The sequence below is a fragment of the Mesitornis unicolor genome, unplaced genomic scaffold, assembly GCF_000695765.1.
Source record: "Mesitornis unicolor isolate BGI_N332 unplaced genomic scaffold, ASM69576v1 scaffold34107, whole genome shotgun sequence".
Taxonomy (NCBI): domain Eukaryota; kingdom Metazoa; phylum Chordata; class Aves; order Mesitornithiformes; family Mesitornithidae; genus Mesitornis; species Mesitornis unicolor.
Genome location: NW_010197669.1, coordinates 8961 through 34356, shown reverse-complemented (window position 1 = coordinate 34356; position 25396 = coordinate 8961). Strand labels below are relative to the sequence as shown.

Genomic DNA, 25396 nt, shown 5'->3' with positions numbered 1-25396 from the left:
TACCCTTTTTCCTGTTTTCGGTTCCCTTCAGTTTAAAATAATACTCACTTGCAATGAGGCCAATAAAAAAATTATCTTATTCTGATTTCAATTTTCCTGCTTATTTGCAATTGACGTTGTAGAGTATCCACCTGTTAGTTACTTCTACACTCTCTGAACATATCAGTTGTTAAGAAGCTGCATTTTATCTATACATAAACAACACAGGGTTGGTCTCCTTTTTCGTTCTGTGGGATAAGTTACTGTATTTCTGCTTTTGGTCCTGTCCCTAAATGAATGATTTGTCACAGTGATGTGGTTTGGGCTGAAATTCATCATATGGCTCTGTTGGATATTTGAGCTTTGCTATCCACAAATTGTTCATGGAAGCTTTATGGACTTTGCCAGACTACTGTTACCAGTGCTTTGAGCCTCACTTCTTTCAAATATATAAAAAGTAGTTGTAGAAATCGGGGAGGTTATGGGCTATTCAGCTTACTGATAAAGAAGTACTCTGTTTCATTAAATGGACTTTTAAAGTTCTTTGATTTTTGTACACAGAAAAAAAGATTGCTTTTTCCCTTTCACTTTCTTATTTGCACCGGAAATCTACAGTTCAACCCATGAAAAGCTTTCCAGAATCCAAATGTTAGTATCCAACAATTATTAAAATCCAAATATTGAAGATATTAATATTCAAATACTGGAAAATTACAGGGTGAGTTGTTGGGGGTTTTTTTTAACCATCAGACAAAGCTACATATGTAGCACAGTTAGAAGAGGGAGGGAGAGAAATCTTGTCAGCCAAAACACCTTTTCCTCCTCTCCTGAGGAATTTCACATAAGTTTTAAAAAAACATCCCAAATCTCCCTCCTTTGTGCACATGTTCAATGCCATACGGTTGGAGAGCAGCAGTAACCTGACAGAGCTGTGTGTCCCCTGCAGCTTTCTCTACAGCTTTTTACTGTGTGTGTTGTGGAAGAAATGGAAGTGGTATGAAAAAGTCCCTCCTTTTAAAATATATAAAATTCTCTGCTTTCTGTCATTTTTGCTTAACTTACCGTTAAGCACTGTGAAACCTGTGACTGCTACAGAGCTTGACGGACCTATGCAGAAACCTCTTGGCAACACCAAATTAGGTTCTTCAGTGTGCAACAGGTTATTATTATTACTATGGCCAAAATCCTGGCCCCTTTAAAGTTTGAGGTTTGCTTTGAACTTGGTTTTAAATGCAAGCTTTTAGATATGGAGAAACGAGCCTTTTTTGAAGAGAGCACAGGGTCGCCTCTCCTGCCTGTGGGATGTTGTCAGCCTGCCTCCAACTTGGCAGAAGTTGGGAAAGAGCAGAAGAGACCGTCTGCCAGCACCAAGTGCCCTCATCTTCCCGCTTCTGCTTGCCTTCCCTGTCTCGCAGAGCCAGCCCATGCCTTCTGGACAGAAATCAGCCCTGCTGGGCTTATACAGTGTTTGCTGGGACAGGCAGCTCCAAATCCTGCTGCCGATGTGCTGTGCCCTGACCTGGTGAAGCAAATGGAAAGATGCTGGGAGATGTCAGGAGAGGCGAAGGAAGGGATTAACCCTCTGTTTTAATTTGCTGCCTGGTCAGGTGTGCTGAGAGAGGGTGTTTTGGTTTGCCAACGTGTAGACCTGTGTGGTGAGTGTTCACCTTGGTTTCTGTTTGAAACGTGAGAAGGGAGGAGGGAAGAAGATTTATTTGTCTGCTTTTATGACTATGCTTTCAGTAGCTTTGCTGGAATTTTTGGTATATAATTCAGACTTTTCTCACTCCAGCCTTGCAAACTTCAAAGACAGAGGCTTACTCTGATGAATTTTCATCAGTTTCAGGAGATGATAAGGTGACAGGGCGCAACCAAGATCTTTCTAGCTTTTATCTACCCCTCTTAGTGTTTCTCCGCGTATCGAGGCCATAGTGGTAACTCTAGAAGAAATTGTGGGTCCTAGGTCATTTACATTCAGAGACGTGGTTCCTAACAATTCACAGAAAAACTTCTCTTTTCTTAGCACAATAAAATGCAAGAAAATGGTTTCATTAAAAATCTGCAAAAGACATATGTCATCCATTCAGCTGTCACCCTGGATCTCCATTTCCCCTACTGTTGAATTGTTAAAGTAACTTTTCTTTTGTGTGTAACATTTCCTTTTGTTGACTTTATTGTATGTGACTGCTAGTCGTTTTCTGGGTGTAGCAATGACTGATTTGTTGTTACAGACAGAGCAAGTATCTGAGGTTGAATTACATCCTCAGATGAACAGACCCCCATCACAGGCAGAAGAAAACAGTTCAGCAAAAAAGGTGAGGCCTGCACATGTTGTGGCATTGTGGAGTGATTTGCTTTCGTCAACAAATGTGGTTGTTTTAAGTTTTAAGGCAATTAAACGGAGGGTTAGGGTTACGTTTTTACATGTTTACCTTCTCTGGAGGTCAAGACGCTGGAGAGAACTGGGATCACGTGTGACATCAGCTCTGATAAATCATTAAGAAAGCTCTCAGTTCATACACACTGATGCATGTGCTTCAAGAGAGGCAGCGTGCCGTTTGTTTCAAATCAAGAGGGGCTTGTGGAGCCCTTAGGGAGGTCAAAAAAGAGTTTGATTGTACTTGACCCCTGTCTTGCTGTAATTCTTCCAAATTGTGATGCACTTCTTGCTTGCAGTTATTGAGGATTCAATTTTGATGTAACCCCACCTGTTTGCAAGAGGTCAGAATCTGCTGCTAAATGTCCATAGACTGGGAGAGATTTGCTCAAGATGTGCAGTTTCTAAAATCTCATTTGTGTAAAATAAACACTGAAATTGCAGTGGCACTCTTCACAGGGCCTTGCTTACGAATATAGTGGCCTTCGCAATGGCTGTAAGCATTTCCCCACTCTTGCCCACGGTTCCACCAGCCCCAGCCAGAAGAGGTTTTTGACAGGGGGTGTGAATGCAGATCCTCCCTGCTGCAGCCCCTCCTGCAGCCAGGGAGTACCTTTGCTCAGCACAACCAAGAAGTGTTGGCAGGTGCTGTACTTAGTGCCTACCTTGCCCAGGGAGCATCATCACACTTCTCACCCTAATGTGGGGCACAGACAAATGTCCAGGGTAATTTCCTGTGTGTGCTAGGGCATTCAAGGCAGCGTTCTCGCTCCACTTGTGCTCCCCGCGTGCTGCTACTAGCCTAGCCCTGCTTCTTCCTTGCCCTGCTTTGCAGCCCTTGTGGTCCACCTACTTCATGCTCACCCTTGTCTCACCTGGCTCCCTAAAATACAGAGAAGCCCCAGCTGTGGCGTGCGGGAGGCAGGTTGTGGGCGCAGTGCTGACCCACCTTGCTGGGTGCAGCTGTGCCAGCCAGAGAGCCCCTGTGGAGGTCTCTGGTTTTCAGTATTGGATCATGTCTTCCAGTATTGTGCTTTAAATGGAAGAGGGATTTATCCTACAGAATTGGTAGGTTTTTTGGCAGTTTAAGGTAAACTAGGATTGTGCATTTGGCATCTCACCAGTTTATAGCTGTAGGAGGCGTAAGCAAGTTCCTCACTTGCCGTACATTGTGTGTTTGCGGGGAGCTGCGCATATTCATAGGATTTCAGAGCATGGTATTATCTCAGAGCTGTGCAGTGCTGATGTGCTGATATCCTGATCAAAAGATCTCATAATATTTTTAGATCTGTTTTTTCCCAGTAATGGCAGAACGCTTTTAAAATGTTGAAACCCCTTGTCTCCTTACAATTCTAATTCCTCTAATAATTGTAATCCCTCTCATACTAATTATTGATGGTCTTTTGTTGGTTTCATTCTGCATCACTCACAGTGGTCTCTTCTGCTGAGTCGAGCTGCTTACTACAGTGGTTTTTGTTTTTCTTATGATTGCTGGGTCATTAAATAGTTCCTCATTTAATTTTATTCTTATTTTATTAGTATTTGCCCCAAACATAGTAAGGAAGATAGTGTGGCCCAGCAAAATGTGTACTGTGCAAGTGATAATAAAATTTGGTCTCTGGTCTTGACTGTGACACTAAATGTACAACCTTTGTCAAGTCACTTCATCTTTTTTGAGTCTTAGCTTTCTCATTCATGAAATGGGGCTGTGATAGTTAATATCCTTTGTAAAAGAGATCTAATAATAAAATACACTGAAAGAGATATTTTTATATTTCAGTTTTAAAACAGCTTTAAGTCATTGAAACAACTACTCATTGTAAAGAAAGGATATCTTAGTTTAAAATAATGAAAACACCATTAAAGGCATAAAAATTCAGGACTTTTTGTTTTGCCTACAAACCAGACTTACCTCTCTGATGTAACTTATTGAGAGAAGTAACTGTCCTTCTACACTTCCAGCATCTTAATTTTGCATGGATAATCTTATACGTGTCTTTCTACGCTGTTTTCAATGTTGCTTCATGTACGAGAGGAGAGGAGAAGAAGGGAGACACTCCATGCCAGATGGGTGAGGTAGTAAGCTAGGATGCAAGTGATTGATTATTGATTTTTACCAACTAAGCATAATGAAAAATAAATCTTGTTTTGTTTCTAATTCTTTTGGGTCAACTAGGGGCTCATATTTGTATTTATACCCCTCTCTCTGCTCCCCCAAATGCACACAGAGCTATACAATCCAGTTATGAAGAGCCCGTCATCCAGATGAAGACAAAACAGCAGTATAATCATTTCATTCAGTAAGGGGTTGCAGGAGTTACTGTTCCCTTTATCAGAGTCAGAAACCTGAGAGGCTATTACCAAATGTGAGTTAAGCTCTGTACCTCTTTAAATTAAGGAATCTTAGGCCAGCTGTCAGCAAATTCTGTGTCACAAGTATTCCCCAGCCTAATGGCAGGAGACAAATGGCCTGACTTAACGTTACTGTGCTTCTCCCTTGCAGGAGGTTGTTCTCACTCAGCCGCCCTCCAAACCCACCCGCAGGAAGCTCCGGACAGAGACGCAGGGGCTGGAGACACCCGAGCTTTCTCCCACTATAAGTGTGACCTCTTCCCTGCCAGCAGTCAAGTCTCACTTCCCAGTCCAAAAGTAAAAACCTGTGCCAAGCATGCCAAACTGCACCATGAGATCTGATGTAGCAGGGTTTGCTTTTTGCATAATTTTGTGCTTAATAGTCCTGTTTTTGAGAATGTTTCACGAGATAACAGGTCTCTCAAATTGACATCTGTCTTCTCAAATGCAGACTAAGTAGTGACACAGTAGTGACTGTCTAAGTTGATAATGTTTGATTCATAGCCTCTTCAAAGGTGTCCTACCTCTGTATCTGGTAGACATGTCTAAAGAGCAAGCCTAGCTTCAGCCAGCATCTCTAGCATAACCTCTTTTAGCTCTTTGGGTGCATGTATCTTCTGGAATTTCGCTTGTTCATGTGGACAGATGCAACCAGATACATTCCCAGGAAACTGAGTCATGAAATGCTTGACGTTGGTCATAGCCTTGTGATATTTCCTCATCATGAGGCAGGTTGGAAATGAGCTCGCCACTGGTATGAGCTGAGCCATAGACCACTTGTGATAATCCAATACTTGCCAAACCCAGAATGTGGTGTTTGCTCTCATAAATATAGCTGCTGAAGCTGCCAGCAACAAAGACTTGAAGGGATTTCACTATATATTTATTCAATAGCAGTGGAGGATGGCCTGTACAAATGATAAGCGAAGGCACTTGAAGCCCAATTGGGTCTACACAGCTCCTTCAATTGAAAGAGGGTGCAAACATTATAGCCCACCTTCACCCAAAGGCTTGCAGAGACATCTGGTTCAAGAGACAGCTGGTTCAGTCTGAAACAAAACTGAGCTGCCCAAATCAGTTGAGCGGTTCCTGGCAAACTGTTTATCAGTAAACTGAATCTGTGCTGCATAATTGCAGATTAGAAAAAGTAATAAGGCTCCTAGGATGGCCTTAAAGTGCTATTTTGTGCTTTGGGAGTGAATATTCCATAGCGGTTCAAAGAAAGATAACAGCATTTGTTAGTGTCTAAACTTAATACTGTCTTGTCTATATCTTTCCTAAAATGTTTAAATGACCACAGAGGTATAGGTCCCTGTTTTTCATTTTTTCCTACTATTATTACTTTGTAGCCTATGGAGAGAGTGGTTTGAAGCAAAATCATGAAGCAGAAAACTGACAGTTCGCTGGAAGATAACAGCATAAAGACCTGCCTGTGCTGCGAAACAGATCCTGTTGCAAAGATTGGCTCTGGTAGAGGAGCTAATGGGGACTGTGTACCACTGTGGACCGTATTTAAATAGGGCATCTGTTTTAGATCAAACTTGTCATTAAAGAGCTCATGATGCCTCATGTACAACTTTAAAATAACATATTTGGAAAAGGGCTTGGATATTCAGCCAATATTTTCTGTATTTTCTTTCCTTTTCCTGTTTCTTGGAATAGGTTGGTCCTTATGTACAGAGCTGTCTCTTTTTGTACCTGTCTACCTAACTGTAATTTCCTCCAAATCAGTTACCATGGGCTGTAAAGTAATAATAATAATAATAGGAGAGGGATCTTTCATTAAGCAGAAAAGGAGATGAGGAAAGTCCATAAGCTATCTACCTGTTCCTGGTTGTCCCATCAGATAGTTTTGGTGGAAATGACTGCATTGAATGAAGGAAAGATTATTTTTTGAAGTAAAGAAACATCAGAATGAGCAGTGCCTCCAAAAAATCTGAGACAGTAGTTTCATGCACATGTCCTTTCTTTCTGCATAGAATAATTTTTGTATTTTCTGTTAACCACTCCTGAATCTTTAAACTCTGCAAGCGTCTCAAAACAGCTAAAGCAAAGATGCTGCAATAAGCACAGCTATCCAGGGATTATTCTTTAACTGAATCAGACTGTAGTGTTTTTGAAATAATTGAGACAGCCTAAAATGTTTCTGTCATTCAAGGTAAAAGTGTTACTGTTTCACTTTCAAATACTCTTACCTGACTCAGCCATCTCATTTCAGTGTTACATTTTTCTTCTCTTAAATGTGTAGTTTGTAGCTTGTCTTTTGAAGTGTAGTCCAGTGTGTACAGAGTACAGATGCACAGAATGGGTGGCTGGTCTTCTGGCATCAGCCGCTGTTGAGGCTCTTAATTGAAATGTTTTCTATTTATCTGTCTGGCAGACAGTCTTCCAAGCAGAAAAGGGCTATTCAGACCGCTATACGGAAAAACAAAGAAGCCAATGCTGTGCTCGCCAGGTTGAACAGTGAGCTCCAGCAGCAGCTGAAGGTAAGGAATGCATTGAAAATTGGTGACAAAGCTCCCTGCAATCAGTTATGTGTCACCTCCAGCAGAGAATCTTGTTCATCCTTTCAGATGAAACCTACTGCGTTATTTCCTGCTTTCTGGAAGGGAATAACTGTACTGTATTTGTGGGTAGGATGTGGCTGTCTGGGAAAAGTTATAACCTATGGGCCTGCTGTTCCACTGGCAGTTAAAAGTAAGTCTAAAGAGTGAACTTTGTCCTTCTGAAAAGTTTGAAAATGTGACGATCAGTTATGCTACACAACTGTCTCCTGGAGTCAGGCATTTGGTATCGAAGGGCTGGCTAAACTGTGTTTTATGTGCACATCTAACACTGATTTTTAATGTCTGCTGACTTGTCTTTTGTCATGTTCTCAAGGGGCTGTTTTCTTATAAATATCAGTCATGGTTTTTCTGTTTTATCAGTCCAAAGGTAGTGTAGACTTCAGTTTTTCATCTGCTACAGCTTTTTCTTCCTTGCATATTATGTACATACTTGTCTGGAAAGGGAGGTAAATCCCCAGGTAGACTTTTTCTTCAGTCAAGGTGAAAGTTTGATTCCATGTTCAGCTTCTCTTTAACTTAATTTCTTGACTGGTTTTCAATGATTTCCCAAGGAAAATGCAGAGTGGATGCTCTGTGCTGAAATCATAGCAAAATATAGGACAGCAGTTGAAATAAGCACGGAGATGAAAGCTTTCAGTGACAGCACATTGCCATCATTCCTTGGCTCAGGTCTTATCTGCTTCCATGCACTATCTTCAGCATGCTTAAACTTCCCGACCTTCATGAAATGGGCCAGAGCTGTTATCTGTATTTTACAGTAGAGTGAAGGAAACACGTAAAGACAGAGAGATTTGCCTGAGTTCACACAAGAGCAGAAAACTGAACTTGTCCTTCAAGTCATATTGCTGCCTGGAAACTTTCTGATGGAGCAGGGCCTTGATGTTTTTATGGGGACCAGCAGACTTGACAGGTAGCCCTCAGGCACACTGAGGCATGGGGAGCATTCAAGTGTGCTCCCAGGCTGGGGCTGTGAGCCTACCCATATGGGATACCACAGTTTGGAGGAGTCACAGGTCAGCCCTACTCCCATGCGGGCTAGGGAGACTTTTGATGTAAGGTCAGCGAGAGCTGGGTGCCCCTCAGCACAGGAGCAGCCTTGAGACCAGGAGAGGCTATCCCAAAATTGCTGATCCCCAAAGCCTTCACAGGTAGTTTCTGACAGAGACTTGATGATCTTCCTGATGCAGCTGCCAAAGAGGCAGATTGCAAAGCCTGTGTCATCTTAGAAAGGCTGATTCATTTCCAGAATGCAAGAGGATGGTTGTGTCAACCAAAAAGTCTCAAAAAAAAACCCAGTCCATTTTGATGAGATGTGATTTCAAAATAACCAGATTTCCTGTGGCAAAAATGCCAAATTGTAGCCAGCTTCACTGCATCCCAAGCTGTTCCACTGGTCAGTGGATGACTGCTCCTCTCCATGGTCGCCCAACCAAGTGATTGAGCCTCTGTCTTGCCCCGCTGTAAGGAGGAGGCAGTGAACTGCTGCCAGGGTGTTTGTGTGCATCAGTACAGTGTTTTGAGACCTCAAAGAGAGTTACTTAAACAGGAGAGCACTGAGCCTCCAGTCAATTGCCAGCAGTTTGCTTGGCTAATCTATACTGGAGCAAGCATCCCAAAAGTCACCGCACATCTATCTCCCTCCTGCAGGAGGTTCACAAGGAGCGAATTGCCTTGGAAACGCAGCTGGAGCAGCTCCGTCCCGTCACCGTCTTGTGACCCCCTGCACCACCATGCAGCATCAAGAGCGGAACATGCATCCCGACGGCCTTGCAAGGAGAGGAGCACTGTGTGGAGGGCAGGGTTCCTGCGGGCGGGGGCGGGGGGGGTGGTGGGAAGGACTGACTTGTCGGGTCTCCCTGGTTTGCCTTTGCAGGTGAAGAAGGTACAGAAAACAAAAATCTGATTGCCAAGTGTTTCTGAGTGGTTGCGGGGGGAGGGGGTATGCTTCGCCTTTTTTCCGCCCTCTTCCCAGCCTAATGTGTAAATGCAGTTTATCACTGAAACGAATAACCTGAAAGTATTTTGTTTATGTAAAGAGTTCCTGATTTATATGCCTTCTGGCAGCATCTCCTGCCCCGATCATTAAGAGGTACAGCATTCCTGAATTCTTGCTTAAATTTAAGACTCATCCTCTGAGATGGGCTTTTGAATGTTACTGGTTCCTGTAGGATTGTGTCATGGTAGAGTACCCGTGGGTTTAATGTACTACAAGAATAAAACTCACTAGACGTACAGAGTCTTTATCCACAATCTTGTGTCAGATAATTATTTTCGTAGCACTGTTTATTATGCAATCATGGATGTACTTTAATGTTAGAGAACTTGTATTTTATAAGTTCAAATCATATGAGAGAAGAGTAAAAAAATACTAAAATCTAATTATTTTGGAAGTTACAAAGAAAAAGAAAAGTTAGCTTTTTTTTTTAACCAACTGTATTTCTAACAAGAGGTTAAAAATGCCTTTGGGGCATTTTTATAACAGCTGTTCTATGTACATTTGTATTAGTCTGCTTTGTTGTCTTAATAGCTGCTGATTTGTTTTAAGGTTGTGTAGAAGAACTGTATTTCTGAAAGAAGAAAGATGGAACAAATGCTATATATGAGGTTCTAAAATGTGTGATGGAAAGAATTGCCTTCTGCAACAAGCTTTCATTAAGGTTCCATTGCACCTCACTGGAGATGCTATTGGTAGGATGAAGCTGCTAATGCCCATCAATTTTCTAAATGAAGAAGCAAGCATTAATGTTTAACCTGGGTCTGATCCAGAGCCAACTGAATCCCATGGGGACCTTTCCATGGATGCAGTGGTTGTTGGCTTCGCCCTCCATTCTTGCCATGGAAGCTGGCTAACTAATGTTGCTTTATTTCTTAGGCCAGTACTCCTAGATTGGGCAACTTCAGGCATAGCCAAGGCAGTCACACTGCATGTGTTTCATATCCTGTTGTCCACTCACCTAATTTAAATGTACATGTTTGCCTTGCAGAAGTGGCGCAGCAGTTTTTCCCCATTGTTGGTGTGATGCTCTCTCCCTGTAGCTATAGGATGGCCCTGGGGCTGAGAGGAAGGAGAAGCGGGTTTGAAGCAGCTGGATAGCCTTCTTTCAGGGTGTATCTTGGCTGTGGTGAGGCATCAGAGGACGTAAGAGCAGCCAAATGTTTTGTGGAGAGGTAAGACAGACATCAACAGGAATGTTTGAAGTGATGAGGAAACAGCCCCACTTTTGCAGAAAAGGCTATGGATGGGGGTCTTGTGGACAGAAGTCTGAAGGTGAAAGTAAGCATTTGCAGAATTGTGACTGAAAATCCTTTTTTGTAACTCATTGGTTTCAAATCAACTAAACACCACTATGTGAACAAGCAACAGCCATTCCTCTGCATTTGGGACTTCTGTGTGACTTGCATAGCTGGGGTCAGATGCTCATTCCTGGTCAGGGACTGGGTGCAAGAACTGCAGACTTCTCTGGTAAGCTGCAAAACAGCTGCTGCCCTCTTGCTAGTAGTGGTACTGGTCAGAAGTTATCGTCATTCATTCATATGTTCATAACTCTGAGTCATTCCTGAGACTTTAATGAAGTTAAGTGCTCTTTCTTTCTTTGCTTTTTAGTTCTTGCATTGTCATTTGGTTAATAAACCCCTCCTATTCAATAGGAAATAATCATATGGAACCTTTCTTTTTTATTTTATGGATGATTTTGAAGGAAAGCTTTGCAATGATTACAAACAAATGTGCACATTGCGTTTTTAAGGCAATGGATGATTTTTTCATGTTTGATAGGAGCTTCCTCTTGCATAATCCTCCATTCATTTCACTGAGTTATTCATGTAATAGATGCTGTGCAAAGGAAGAGTGGAAAAGTCTATTTTCTAGTCTTTTTGAGATGTCTCCCTTCTAATGTACAGCGTTTTTTTTTCATTTACTGGAAATTAGGATACTTGGTTAGCCAACAATGAAATACTCAGTTGTTACTCTACCACAGGCAAGACTTAATAAATTTAAAACTTAACCATCCCTCCATTTGTAGGGATGTCATCAAATGCCCCACTCTGCTTCAAGGGCTAAAGCGTGAGTTGATTTGTGTTCTGTTTGGTGAAATGTTGGCTGTGATGATGATACACTACTTCACAGAGAGAGTAAAGTGACATATTCAAGGAGAAATGTTGGTGTTTTATACATACAATGCAGGAAGTTACTCTTCTCTATGTCTCATCACTTAAACATTCGTGATAGCCCATCAGTGCAGTGAAAAAGCGTGTCTGGTTTTGGGAGACAGCATTTTGAGAGGGATGGAGAAGGCATCACGAAGCTATAGACGGTGCTTCTGGCAGTTGCTCCATGCAGCCACACTCATGACTACTATTAACATGTCCTGACGGGTCAAAATTCACATCTAAATCCACTGTAACAGATTTCCTCAAAAAATATTTTTCTGTTGGAAAAATGTGGGTATGGCAAAATCATCATTCCTTGCAGACACCTTTACTTTCTGAAACTTTGGATGGGAGATGCCCCTAGACCCACGATGGACCATATGTTCAGAAGATGACCTCACAGGCAGTTTGCTCAATGTTCAGGGCACTTTCTTGAGATACAGGAGGGTGATCAGCTTTAAGCCCCTGATGTGCCTGACCCAGAACAGCGACTAGGACCTGCCTGTTGCAGCTTACAGCCCAACCAAGGAGCAGGAACTTAAGGAGCAAAGCAACAGCTTCCCATGTGGGAGGTCTCACCCTCCTCAGTTCATAGTTTCTGTAGGTATTTATGCAGAGCAGAACATGCCCAGCAAGAGAGGATAACTGGGAACAGGAGATGGAGCACGGCATCATCTGAGAGGATGTGTAGACCATGAGCCTGATGCCCCTTTCTAAGTCTTCAATTTCATGCAGCTATTCTGATTTGGACAATTAAATATTTTGTCATCTGCAGAACAAGACTAGGCAGAACAGATAAGGATCTTCCTCAGTGTGTGTGTAACTGTGCACTCGCATGTCTTCCTTTTGGTCATGCATTTCTTTATGGATCTGTTGATGCTCATATCACCTGATACCTTTCTGTGTTTCAATACATGGTAATTCAGTGATGAAAAAAGAAAAATGCCCAGTGGAGTGTAGTGACTGGTTGCCTTTGTAGATTAAGCCATTTTTATTTGAGCCTTTAAATACAAGTAATGACCTGGTAATTAAGCAAGGTGAACAGTTTCTGTTTCAGAGGCATTCCTTTAAGCAAACTGCCTGTGAACAAACGTTAATTTTCAGGGATCAATGTCCTTCTCCTAGTTACTAAATTTATACTAGGATGCAGTGGAAGCATTACCACCTCTTTCCAGAGAGTTCTCTCTTCCAGAGAGTTTTGCTGATGTAGCAAAAAATCTCAATGATTAGTGGATTCAGCCCTGTTATTGCTAAGTTGGTGAATATCCTTTTTAACTCAAAATATTATCTCCAAACTGTTTTCATGTACGTGACAGTGGTTCTGCTGCTGGTAATTCTGTATCCACATCAGGGAGAGGAACTTGTTTGGTTATCACCCAGGCGGTCCCAGCTTGACTCTGCTAGGGCTAACCAGCATGGACAGGGTGGTGACTACTTGTATGGTAAAATGACCCCAAAGGGATGGCTGGGACTTGGAACCCTTCACAGGAAGCATTTAGGATGGACATGATACGAAAATTGCCTTTTAGTGTGGTATAAGCAGCTTCCAGATCAGGAGAAGGAGAGCTGGTAAAAGTTGCTAGCCAAGGAATGAGGGGTGTCCGTTTTCCAGCACCATCAGCCTCTTCAGCCTTCAGCACACAGCGTCCTCGACAGGAAAACACACAGAGTTCTAAAAGAAGGAAGAGGGGCCCTCACAAAGCCACATATTTTATTGACTAAAAAGTATTTTTTCAGGAAAAATATCGACATGATATAGTACCTTTGAGAAGAGATGATACATTTTGAAGCTTTTTTCAGTTATCTTCATGATAATATGCTATGAACATATGCATTATGTTTTATTCTGTTACTGATTTTTTGATAGAAAAAAATCGTATTGCAAGCATTATCATTGTTAATCTAAAAAAAAATACCCCAAGGCTATTACATATTTGAATTTTAACTTGCAAAGTAGATAGCCGGATTTAAGCAATTTGTTTTCACAGCTGCAGACTGTCCACGTGGTAAGCTGCAAAATGTATAGCGTTCTATACTATGCCTGTCTAATTTTGGAATATGTGTGTGATAAGGAGCTGGGTGCTACATTACAATAAAAAAGTCCAATAACTTCAAATTGTCTTGCTTTTGTGGTTTATTTAGGATGTCAATTGTGCAGATCTGCCACGAGAGCAGAAACTGTGACTCGCTGTGTAAAAAATACAGCACTGAAATAGCTGACCTTCAGCTATTAAAGATGAAATCACTTATGTTGGGATTGTACAGGTGCTTGAGAGACAGAGAGAGACTCATTCAAAGTGAAATCATATTTCCTTAGGCTTCAGTTAAGTCCAAACTTCATCTTTACTTTGTCAGGCCTTGCTTTGTCAGAATTCAGACTTAGCTCCGTGATTACGCCCGAAGCGGTGCACCCTTTCTAACCTGGACAGCACCACCATGAAGGAAAAGCCCTTCAGGCCTCCGGCGGACCCTTTTTTGGAGGGTGCCCAGGCAGGAGCAGCGAGAGCACTTGAGCTGTTCCCCCCAGCACCTCTGTGATCCTTGGTTTTTGGCCCCTCATCAACTGCAAGATCTGAGATTAAGCTGGGGAAAGGGAAGCATTTGGAGAGCTGGCCTTCACGGGCAGGGAGCTGGGAGGGACGGTGTACTTCTGCTCTTTAACTAGGGTGATTTTTAAGAATTATGTCACAGCTATCCAAAGAGCAGAGCTTTAAAAGAGGAAATAATTAGTGATAAATTAATTCTCGCAGCATTAAGCTATGACAAGGGATGTTTTATTGGCCTAAAAGTATGTCTCTGGTGCACATGAGGCACAAGGCCAAGGCGTTAAAAACTTGTAAATATCCTGTAGGGAGCTGTTCTGCCTTGGCAGCGGGATGGATTTAGATGGCTCTTCCATTCTCAGTTTTTACAATTAGATGGTACTCTGGGGTGCCTTCATGCAATTCTAGATTGGCTCTTTCTATTTAAATTCACGTTTCCAATAATCTTTCTTAAAAAATAAAAGATGCATCTTGCTGCCCCACAAAATAGGTCCTAGTGGAAGTAGGGGGCGGGGGGGAGATATAGGAGAAGCTTCAAAATTTCTTTTTTATCCTTCTGCTGTTTTTAAGGTAACGCTGCTTCACAAGCCTGCCTGCTTAGACTGAATGCTCACATGACTTCTGCACCAAAGCAGAGTAAAACAAAATTAACGAAGAAACAATTTCCCTGGGTACCCATCACCCATAGCTGAGTCAGAGCTCTTTCACCTGGTGGTCTCATCCATCCTCCTGTTTTACCTCCCCCACCAGCCCCTTGAGCACTGCGTGCCCTCAGACAAATGCACCAACAAAGGTCAGCTTGCAGCCGGCTCTCAAGTCCCCAGTATTCCCTCCCCACCCACGGTTTTGGGCACACGTCTGGAAGCAGTGGCATTAGCTGTGTCCCAGCGGCGTTGTCCCAGCAGTCCCCTGCTAAATGCTGAATTGGTATTCGCAGTTACATCCTGAACTGGTTTATGTCTATCGATTGCTAACTTAAATAGCGTGAACTAGGATTCTTCCTAGTCTTGCCTAAGGACGTTTTGAGGATGCTTTATGCATCAGAAATGTGATGGGCTAGACAAGGCCTAGGCTATATATTGCATCTAGTCTGGTTTTTGTGGGAGGGAGGAAGAGAGGGGTTCTTTCCTTGGCTAGGCTGTTCCCACAAAAAATATAATTTTTTGTTTTACTTTCCATTCTTGCTTCATGTAGAGAACTTACTCATCACTGTGCTATGGTCTTCAATGAAACATGGATATAACATGAATATAATGTGAGAGCAAATGGCCTGCAGAGCCTAGCAAGGAGGAAAGCGGAGAAGGAGGCAGTATGTCTGCTCTGGTGGGACCATGACAGAGGGAAATCGTGACTTGGGAAAAGTAATGGTGCTTCTGAGGTAGCAGGGAAGTCACAGCATCTCCACCATCTTACTCCACCCCCACAAAACAGAACGGCCTACTTAAAAAAGCTGTGCTGGACACCTCGAGATTTGGTGTAGGACTGCCACTTGATATACAAACTATTCCCTTCCAGGGTCATGTAAGGAATTCAGTAGCTCATGCTGTCTGTCACAGGTTTAGGGTGGGTTAAGCAGCAATACCGGTGTTCGGCAGACCGATACAAAGCTTGCATTGTTCACTACAGTTTTCATGCTTCTACCTGAGAGGAAAAAGCCAGCACATGATCTTACCGGAGTCTTGTTTCCCAGCCCCGTGCTGTTCCTAAAGGACACTGCATACTCAGTGAGAAATAATGGCTTCCTGTTTCATTAATGAGTTCTCACAGCAATTTCCCTTCAGAGTAATCACCTTGGGTGATGGAGGTATGCACTTCCAAAAGCGATTAGCCCTCTGGGGGAGCCGTGCTGGGAGGCACCATTCTCCGCCAACAGCAAAGCAACTCCCCTTTGGGTGTCTCAGCTTGGATGCTGAAGAAATCAGTGCTGCCAGAGTCATCAGACACTTGAAGCTATGAGCCAAAACGTCTCCTGAGATTAAAAGAGCCCTCCCTGGGAAAAGGTTTGTTTCCAATACTTAGTACTATACTGCATGAAAGAAAAAAAAAAAGCAACCCAAAACTGTTGCTTTGATTGCTCTCCAAATATCTGAGTGATTGTGTTATTCAGAAGGTGCTTCCTCAGGGCTGTGCTTTCTGAATTTGTTACTGCAAAAATCTTCAGCTGGAAACTTCGATCCAGGCATTCCAGGACTTTTAGTGGGCTCTGATTTGGAATCGGCCTTTATGTTTCACTTCAACCTATTTACTCCAATCACCCACATTACTGCAAGTACTAACACATATTTTAAGCTCGTATGTTTATTCTTACAGGCTTTCAAATTGCTGGTGCAGGTGCATTGTGCTCCAGTTAGAGCTGGCCATTAAGTGCTCGTGGAGCTACATCAAAGTGAGAGTAAGCAAGTAACAGGTATTTGTGGTGGATATGGTAAGCAGAACAGCTAGCACTGGACCACAGGGGCTGGGGCAGAGGCAGGTCAGCACTGTCTTCCTCCTCCTCTGAGTTTTACCACCATGGATAAGCTCTAATTTGAGGAAGAAAAGTGCAGGGTTTTTTCCCCCCACCTTAGTTATGAAGCTAACTGAGCTTAATGCATACTCTAATGGGTTGGAGCCTCAGCCATACTTTCTCACTCTTCCCTCTAGTTTGATTCATTGCCTTGTTTTCTAAATTTGTCTGGCACCCTGTATGTAGTTGCTTGGTTTTGGCACAAACTGGAAAGGCTGAGCAGAGTGCAGGTGCTCACCGCCTGGTCCTGCTTTCAGCCCATAGCCTGGGAGACTCAGCAAGCTTTTGCTTTCACATACAAATGTATGGTTGGGTTTATGACTTTGATTTGATTTGGTTGATTCTGGAGATGGTTTTTGGCTACAGGTGATGAAGCGCAGGGGCCTCTTAGTAACATATTGGTTGGGTGGAGATTGTGTCGCTGTGGACTTGCAGCTTTGCACGCTGTATATTGAAACTGTCTGTGGAAACCTGCATTCGGCTCAAACTTTGAGCACAGAAACCCAAGGGTGCTTGACAGAATTTGGGAAAAGTTACAGAAATAATATGTGAGACTCATAGCAACGTTAACGCAGAACACACGGAGCTGTTGCTCCAGGTTGGTCCATCTCATTTGAGGCCAATCTCTCCAACATTGGGCAGTGCCAAAAACTGTTGGAGGAAAAGGAAAGAACCCTGGAGTTGTCAAAAAATGGTTCAGTGAATAGACTTTGGATGACCACTGCCTTGGCTGACATCCCAGTGTTTCTTCTGGCATCTCTGGAACCTGAAGCATGGACTGCTGCAGTCTGCTCAAGGCCAGCATCTGCTTCACTTTGACCACAGCAATTTCTCTCTTTTATAAATTGAGACAGAGGAATACCTGTAATACATGCTCAGCAGTATAACCTCTATACAAATGTATTTACAGAAGTTTCTGCTTTACTTTTCCATTTGCCACTCATTATTTGATATGTTGAGTTTTTTTTAATCATTTCCTGTGTTATTTTTCACCAGTATAGACAGAGGAATTCCCATCTGTTCAGCCTTTTTCCAGACATTTCTTTGTCTCTACTTGGTTTTGCTGCCTCTCTCTGAGACTTTCCTCTTTTTTCTTTTTTAAAATAGGGTAGCCAAAACTGAAGCCCATTTGTTGTCACCTCATTTCTAAAGCAGTGCCTCTGTAAAATACAGCATCATCACATCCAGGTGTTTATACTTCTTTTTCCCCCCCTCTATCTGGCAGCCCTGCAATGTCAGCTGGCATCCTGGAAGGGTGGGATCATCCAAGTGGATTGAGACTTTGTGAATAACGCTGTTCAAGTCAGTAAAAGAAGGTGTGAATTTCTGTTTCTCTCTTTTCTCGATGCATCATGATGCATCATTTTGAGGTAATGTCTTTTTAAACCATCAGAAGCGTGTGTGAGCCACCCCTGCCCCATAGCAGCCCCATATGCTCTGTAACCATGCATTTCTCAGAGAACTGCATGGAAAAAGTTTCTACATGAGCTGGACAGGAAACCGCAGGCCTTGGTTGACTGAGAGCCTGGATCTCCCTGAAATGCAGTGCTAAAAATGGTGTCTCTTCAGACAGATAAAAATCATCCTCTGACCTTCCACACTTTGATTTCTGCTCCCTCAGATGACAGGATTGCTGTGTGCATCTCCCGAGGATGCAAATCCCAAGCTCAGGATTTGCTCTGTGGCTTATGGTGATGGTAACTCTGAGCCTGGGCTTGGGAAGTTCTCATGGAGAAGGACAATTTTGCAGGTAATTTCACATCCTGAGGTGTCTCATTAGCAGTCTAATCTATTTAGTTTCAAGAAGAAGAAGCAGGATCAAAGACAGGAGAGGAGTGAGATATCAAAATAAGTTCTAATAAAATTAATAAATAGCTCAATTTTTATTTCCCTTAAACAGGAGTATTTATTGCTCTTCTTTGAATTTTGCAAAGCCTTGTGAGAGTTGCTCTCATTTTCGTGCTCAGACATCACTGCACATTTTGCCTTCTGCAGCTGTCATCATTAGGGAAGAAGTAATAATTCAGGCCTCAAATTTAGCTTTTGTCTAAAAGCAATCGGGTCGATTATTTACTGCCTACACAATAGGATACCATATAATCCTCTCATCTGTTAGAAGAGCACAAGTTATTTATGTTAATCCGCAGCCTAGATGTATGTGTTAGTAGCTGTTATTTTGTGACAATAGTTTCATTATGGGTCTTTTACTACAATGGGAAGTGGGTGAAGTATAGGGGAACGTGAATTTGCTTGCTGTATATGTACGTATGCTGTCGGCAGGTGCTGAAGGCTTAAAGCAGTAATTGTGCAGGTCACAGTAGCCCCAGTACTCAGAAAAACTGGTCTGTTTTCATTGTCCAAGTCAAATGAAATGCAAAAGTCAATAGACATCACAAGTGGTAAAGAGAAATTAAATTTTAGAAGTTCTTCAAGGACTTAAGTAATCCATAGGAAAAACAACTTTATCTAAAAGGGTTTGATTTTAACTTTTCCTGTGTCATCGTGGCCAAGGTGTTGTAAGACCCTGTGACTGAAATTTATGAATCCGGCTTTCAAAATCACAAGGTGGGCTTAAAAACTGTGAGAACTAAAAATTAAATGGGAAGCTTGTTTGATGTGACTTCTGGCTCCTGAATCTTTATTCAGGGACCTTTTTAATGCTTGACCACAGGTTTTTCAGAATTAGAACTAAGCTTACTTTTTTTTTAATCCCTTGCTTCCAGCAGCTGGAGCTTTAAGAAACACAGTCAATACTTGGAGAGAGCAAATAGGCAGCAGTGTTGTTCAGCTGTCAATACACACATAACGGCATTGCTGCTGTCCTGAAGCATTGTATCCAGTGTGTAAGTAGCAGACATATAAAAAAAAAATCAAACCTCAAACAGCTTCTGTATTGCCCTTTTCATTCTCTAAAACAAATTTTAAAAAATTCAGGGAGTGTGTAATTATTTTTCACAGTTTTTATTTATTCTAAATCAAAAGATCTGAAGTGTCGAAATGGCTAATATTTTACTCAAGCCTGTCCTGTTTCTGGTATCAAGTACAGAGCGTGAAAGCTGCAAGACCGACATACCTGGATGTGGAGTTCCTGTTGCTATCAATAGAAGGAGCATTTCCAGCTTCTCCAGAGGGTTCAGCTTTTTTTTTGTGCGAGCCCACCATAAAGGAGTAAATGTACATGAGCTATACCTTCCTCTAGCACCAAGGCTGACATCAGAGAAGACTGCCAGAGGGTTTGGGTCTATTAGGTGTCCAGTGGCAATGGGCACAAACTGAAACACAGGACGTTCCCTCTGAACATCAGAAAACACTTTTTCACTGTGAGGGCAACCGAGCCCTGGCACAGGCTCTCCAGAAAGGAGTCTCCATCCTTGGAGATACTCAAAAGCCACCTAGATAACAGTTCTGGGCGGCTGGCTGTATGTGGCTCTGCTTGAGCAAGGGAGTTGGACCAGATGAGCTCCAGAGGTCCCTTTCAACCAGTCTGTGATTCTGTGATTAGCACAAGGTCAATATTTTCCCATTAGAAATGGGAACATCACTTCTGTATCAACCAGCATATCCAGCTTTGTAAAAGAAATTAGAATACATTTCTTGCTGTATTTTGCCTATGTATTGTAGCCTGCATATATTTCACGTTTAGGCAGCAGCTTGTCATTATTATCTAACTGTTTCCATGGGGAAAATTCATGAAACTTGTTTCTGTGCCCTGGAGAGGCTGCAGAACAGTGATGTTTGTTCTGACAACACTTTGGGGGAGAGAAATCACAGCCTGTATTTCTGACAAAGCCAGCCTGTTACTGCAACCCTTTCTTCTCCATCAAAAAGCTCCGTCAATCCAACAGTGTTGGCCAGTACCACCAGTCTTCCTTGAGGCAAACAGGATTTGCCTGGGCACATAACCCACTTTTTTGAGTACTGTCATTTCAGAGAGACTGACTTATTTATTCAGCAGTGACCTAATAACATGTATGTGGCAGGTGCAACAGGGCTCAGTGAACTAATGAAGTATGGACGGCCCTGGCTCAAGAGTCTGGGAGATGAAGCGGGAAGCTAATACGGGATGAGCCAGCCAAAGAGATTATTTTCTTGCACGGGCAACAGGGAGAGCTCCACAAAGCTGTCTGAAATCCTGCCTTCCTGGAAATCCACTCCTTTAAGCTTGTGGACTGGGTTCTTTGGCCCCCTAAAGGGAGTCAGGACAGCCATCCCCTTCTCTGTAACCAGCTGACAAGGAAATCGGGAGACCTGAACTTCACATAGCGTTAGTGTGAAGACAGCTACTAGTGCTACTGACTGGAGGCAGGTGCTGAGCCTCACCAGCCAGCACCCTACACAGGCAGCATAAGCCCATGACAGACAACCGCTCGTAAATAAAGGTATTAATGGAACGGGTTACAGTTGCATTAATAAAATATTATCCTGAGGATATAATCTCATTAATATGGAGAGGAAAAAGTGCTTGAGGCTGTCTCTACTGTCATGGTGTGTGATTATTTGCCACTGACGCTGCAGACAAGAGCCTGGCTCTCAGATGCCCACCCCCAGAGAGGAAAGGCTGTCCAGGTGGTGTGGCACAAGCCAGGGAAATCTGGATTAAAATCCTTCTCTGCCATAGTGTGTTCTGCCGCCTCAGGAAGCCATCAGAGGTGGGGTTCACCTTGCTTAATTCCACCCAGGTAAGAGTTAAAGCTCTGGTCTGAGTTAGTAATCTGGGCTCCGGTCTGTTAGTCATCTGGGCTCCCTCTGCATTACCAGGGGGAGAAGGGCACTTCTGGGGGCCAGCTCCTGCTTTGCTGTCGTGCTGGTGAGCACAGAGCTGGGAATGGGGGGGCTCTGGTCACACTTGTGCCTTAAACCGCCTTGCGGCAGTGCTGCCCTCTTGCCTTCCTTGCCTCATAACTGCTTCTTCATGCCCTGCTGCCACCCAGATCAAGGAAGAGAAATGAGTTAACACCAACCTGGCAAAAAACGTGTCATTTTGACCCCAACCAATTCCTTGCTTTGACTTGCTGCGAGGCCATTTGTGCTGGCATGAGGGCAGCAGAGGTGGGAAATGGGTGAAGGTGGCAGGCACATGGGGAGCAGGACTGCCAGAAATGGAGTCCTTAAATAGAAGTCTGTTTTTTAACTGCTTGGCATGAGGGGAGGTGAGCCCCATCATTGGCTTTTCTGTTGGTCCTGAGCAATTGCATGTGCTGCTGTAGAGACAGGTCTTGTCCCAGCGTGAGGACAAGCAGGCATCCCAAGGAGGAGATAGGAAAGAAAAGGCTCCCCAGATACCAAAATACCAGCACATACTGGAAATGACTGGGACAAGCTCAGTGCAGGTGAGGGATCACACTGAAACCATCATTCGCACCACCTTCCCCGCTGGTGTGCAAATCCAGACCTGGCAGCATGGCACCTCCGGCACAGCCTGATGGCTGGCCAGGAGCAGCCATTCAGTGGCCAGGGCTGATGAGCATAGAAGAGGAACACCCTGGTTGTGAGCTTTGCACATGAAGCAAAAGCTGCTGGCCTGGGCTGTGATCACAGGCGGGTCCATATTCACTATACAGGTGGCCTCTGCCATGCTGAGAGCACGGGACAACCAAGCCACTCGGAGGGACCATACCTGCACCCTTGCAGTGTCCAGTACTGAGGCACACTTTTCATTTTTCAAAAGTAATGGGTAAGCAAATGAGGAGGCCTGTGAGGCAGGCATACTCTTTCAGCTCTTTTCCTCCGAACAGAAGCTTTTAAACTTTCTGAGGCCATGAAATAGTGTTTCAGCAGCAAACAAAAATGTCTGAGCATGTCCTTATGTTTTGCAGTCAGCTCGTTAAAGAGGGTCCAACCTGCTGGACACTGTAGGGACAGGATAACACACGCGTGTGCATGCATACACCTGCCTGCAGTGACGGCCTTGGCAAACCAGCCAAGGAGCCCATGCTGTCCCCCATGTCTGCACTCAAGAGCCAAATACCTTCTGCAAATAACGTCATTATCTGTGATGGGCTCCAGCTATAAAAATAATTAAGGGTATCTGTCCAAATAAGGGTAGAGTCAAATCCTCACCCAGCCCCACAAAGAGATTTATGGCAGGCCAGGGCTCCAAGCCACCCATTGTGGAGGAGCCCTTTCCCTTAGCATTTCTGCAGAGGCAGAGCATGGTGTCGCGTCAGTGCAGCACCGTGACTCATCACCGCTGCGACTCAGCCAGTCTGTGTGTGCGCTTAATCCATCCCAGCCTGCTTCTCACATTGAGTTGTTTTGAAAGTTTGAGAAAGTTTTCTTTACTCTTGATTTCTCATTTCTGCACAGCTCATTCCATCTGGGCCTGAAAGTCAAAGCACTGAAATGTTGCAATAACAGCTGTGCTTGCAAGCTTTCCATCCCGTCTGATAATTAAATGCAGAATATCTCAAGAAAAACTCATATCTAGACAAGACAAGCCCAGCTGTTAAAAATTAAAAAAATACTGAAATAAACATCTGAATCTGTAGTTGCTTGTGCAAACCAAAGTCATTCTCCTCTTCTCAGGTTAAAGATTTAGCTGAGGTCACGAAGGACCTTGCCTATTGTTTAAACTTGCTGGCGTGTAACTCTTGCAAGAACTCGTAGTTGTGTTAAGCAGCTATTGGCAGGGACACGGAGTGTCTGCAGCCATGGCCACCACTCCCACAGGCACTGACTGAGCTTGTTCATCTGCTGCCTGTGGGGCAGCACAGAGGCGTAGATTGGTGTTTATGGTCCCAGAGTTGGTGATTTACTCAAGGCTGGCTGAGGGTAGGGCTTCACCCAGAGTCAGCTGGCCAGATAGGATTGATGGTACCTGCATGGTATCGATAGCAAAAGACCCACTTGATTATAGATTATGTCTGTCATCTGTCACTGTAGCTTGCAGTGTCTGGGGAGCCGAAGCAAAATGTGAGCACATCTGAGCAGCTGACCTGAACGACTGTTTACTTTTCCTCTGTTTGGCTGGGATTTTTGATGGTTTTAATTTGCTTGCGGGCTGCAGAGTAGTGAGCAACACCTGCGCACCTCTAGTTTGGGTTAGCACAGTGCAGTGCCCCTGCCAGTGCCAGTGCCAGTGAGGGACAGCAGGTAGCAGCTGCCTTGTGTGGGTATGTCTGGTGTGGGAAGTACCTGTGTCTCACTTCTGATTTCCATCATCTGTCTGGGGACATCTGTGGAGGCTCTCCAAAAGCTCAAAATCGCCTGGGACCTCCTCTCTTGAAAGACCACCTAGTTTTCTCATGGGGTGACACTTAAGAATTTCAGCTGAAGAGCAGTGGCTTGGGTTTGGTGTGGGCAGCCTGGGGTCCAGGCTGGAGATCAGGCTGCAGGGGCACGCAGTCCCCCCAGCACAGCTCACTGGACAGCACCCGCCAAGCTGGAGGGCATCCAGTGCTCGCCCAGGTTGGGCCCAGGCACTGGTGCCAAGCAGAGGTGCTCCAGCTTCTCAGCTGCATGCAAAATGAAGACACCGAAGCATTTTCAACAAGAGGTCTTTCTCTTCCTTCAGCCTGTAGAATCTTGATCTATTCATTCTGGGTTCATATTTATTCCTTCAAGCTTATGAGTAAGGGCTGGGGAGTGCATTTTGAAGGGAATGTTGTGCATCAGTGTTTAGGTGAAGGATGCTGTGTTGTACACGCACTCAAAGTCTTGGAGAAATGCACTTCATAAATCAAGGAAAAGCTTTCCTGAAAATGAAAAGTTGTAGCAAACAGCTCATGTAGTTCATGGCTACCTTGTTCTTCACAGAATTAGCCATTTACCTCAACATTAAAATGCTCAGCAGGTATTAAAATGAGACGCATCTAGCCTTTGTAGTTGTGAAATGAAATTTGAAAAATGTGGATCAAGTGCAAACTGCTACTGGGTTTTCTTCCTAGGTCTGCAGAAGTCTTGAAACCACAGTTTTGAGAGAGGCAATTAACTCCTTAACCTAAAGATGTGCATTGACATGCAGCGTTGTTAACGGTTCCCTTGCTAATCACTTCTGTGGTCTTAATCAGCTGACACACGCATTCCTCAACTCCAGACAGCTTCTCAGACAGCCAAAAGTAATGACCCTCCTCTATCACAACCCCTACCACACTTCCTTAATGCTTTCCATGCTGCACATGTTTTCTTAATGTACAAAGCTGTGGTATATTGAATTTGTGGGGGCAGCATAAAATTAATATAAAAACAAATAACACTGACTTTACCATGCTTATTTTATTACTCTGGTTTGTACTTTATTTATTAAAAAACCTTCTTTTTTTTAACTGCTTTTTTTTCTTTTCCACTTCAGTGAGCTAGCTGACAAATTCCCAGGCTTTTACGCTAGAGCTCTGCAGACCTTAGGGGATTTGCTGGAAAATTTATTTTGAGCTTAAAACCCTCTTGAGATGGAGGGCCAAATACCCCTTTCAATTACAAACTCTGGATAACAGGAGACTTCAGCAAGGACCTCAATCAGGCTGTTATCACCTCCAGTAACTTCTCCTTCTCAGTGAGGCTCCAGGAGGTCAGGTGTCTCCAGGACTAAAATAGTTCCCCTCTCCCAATGCTTAGATTCTGGCTGTCCTGGCTGCTGTAAGGAAAGAGGTCCATGGGTTGCCATTGCTGTCTGAGTTGCATCTCCAAGAAGAAAGTTGATCAGATGATGGTTTTGCTGCAGCTGATAAACATTGCCATTAACCAGCGTCTCAGAGTTTGGGTACTGAGACTTGAGGATGGCTGGCATTTTTCGAGGTAAACGTGGGGATTTAGTTGAGAAGTAACTGCTGCCACAGATGTTAGCCCGGCTTTCAGCACCGATAGTGATGATTGGCATGTAATGTCAGCCCAAGAGGAGAGGCCACAACCTTCAAGTGGAAAGAATAAAAGACCAAATGGGCATAAATGAGAAACGTACTGCACACTGCTTAATCCTCCTTGATTT

The 25396-nt window shown here is 43.6% G+C and overlaps 1 protein-coding gene across 1 annotated transcript in view; it reads left to right on the top strand.

The window, feature by feature from the left end:
- REPS2 (RALBP1 associated Eps domain containing 2) overlaps positions 1-8991 on the top strand; it is a gene marked incomplete at its 5' end in the record, with an annotated part of 60123 nt that extends 51132 nt beyond the window's left edge. Inside the window, 4 exons of the mRNA XM_010188876.1 lie at positions 2211-2294; positions 4860-5005; positions 7089-7194; positions 8923-8991. Of these exons, the coding sequence (XP_010187178.1) occupies positions 2211-2294; positions 4860-5005; positions 7089-7194; positions 8923-8991 (405 nt within the window). The remainder of the gene's footprint in view (positions 1-2210; positions 2295-4859; positions 5006-7088; positions 7195-8922) is intronic.
- Positions 8992-25396: the final 16405 nt, after the last annotated feature.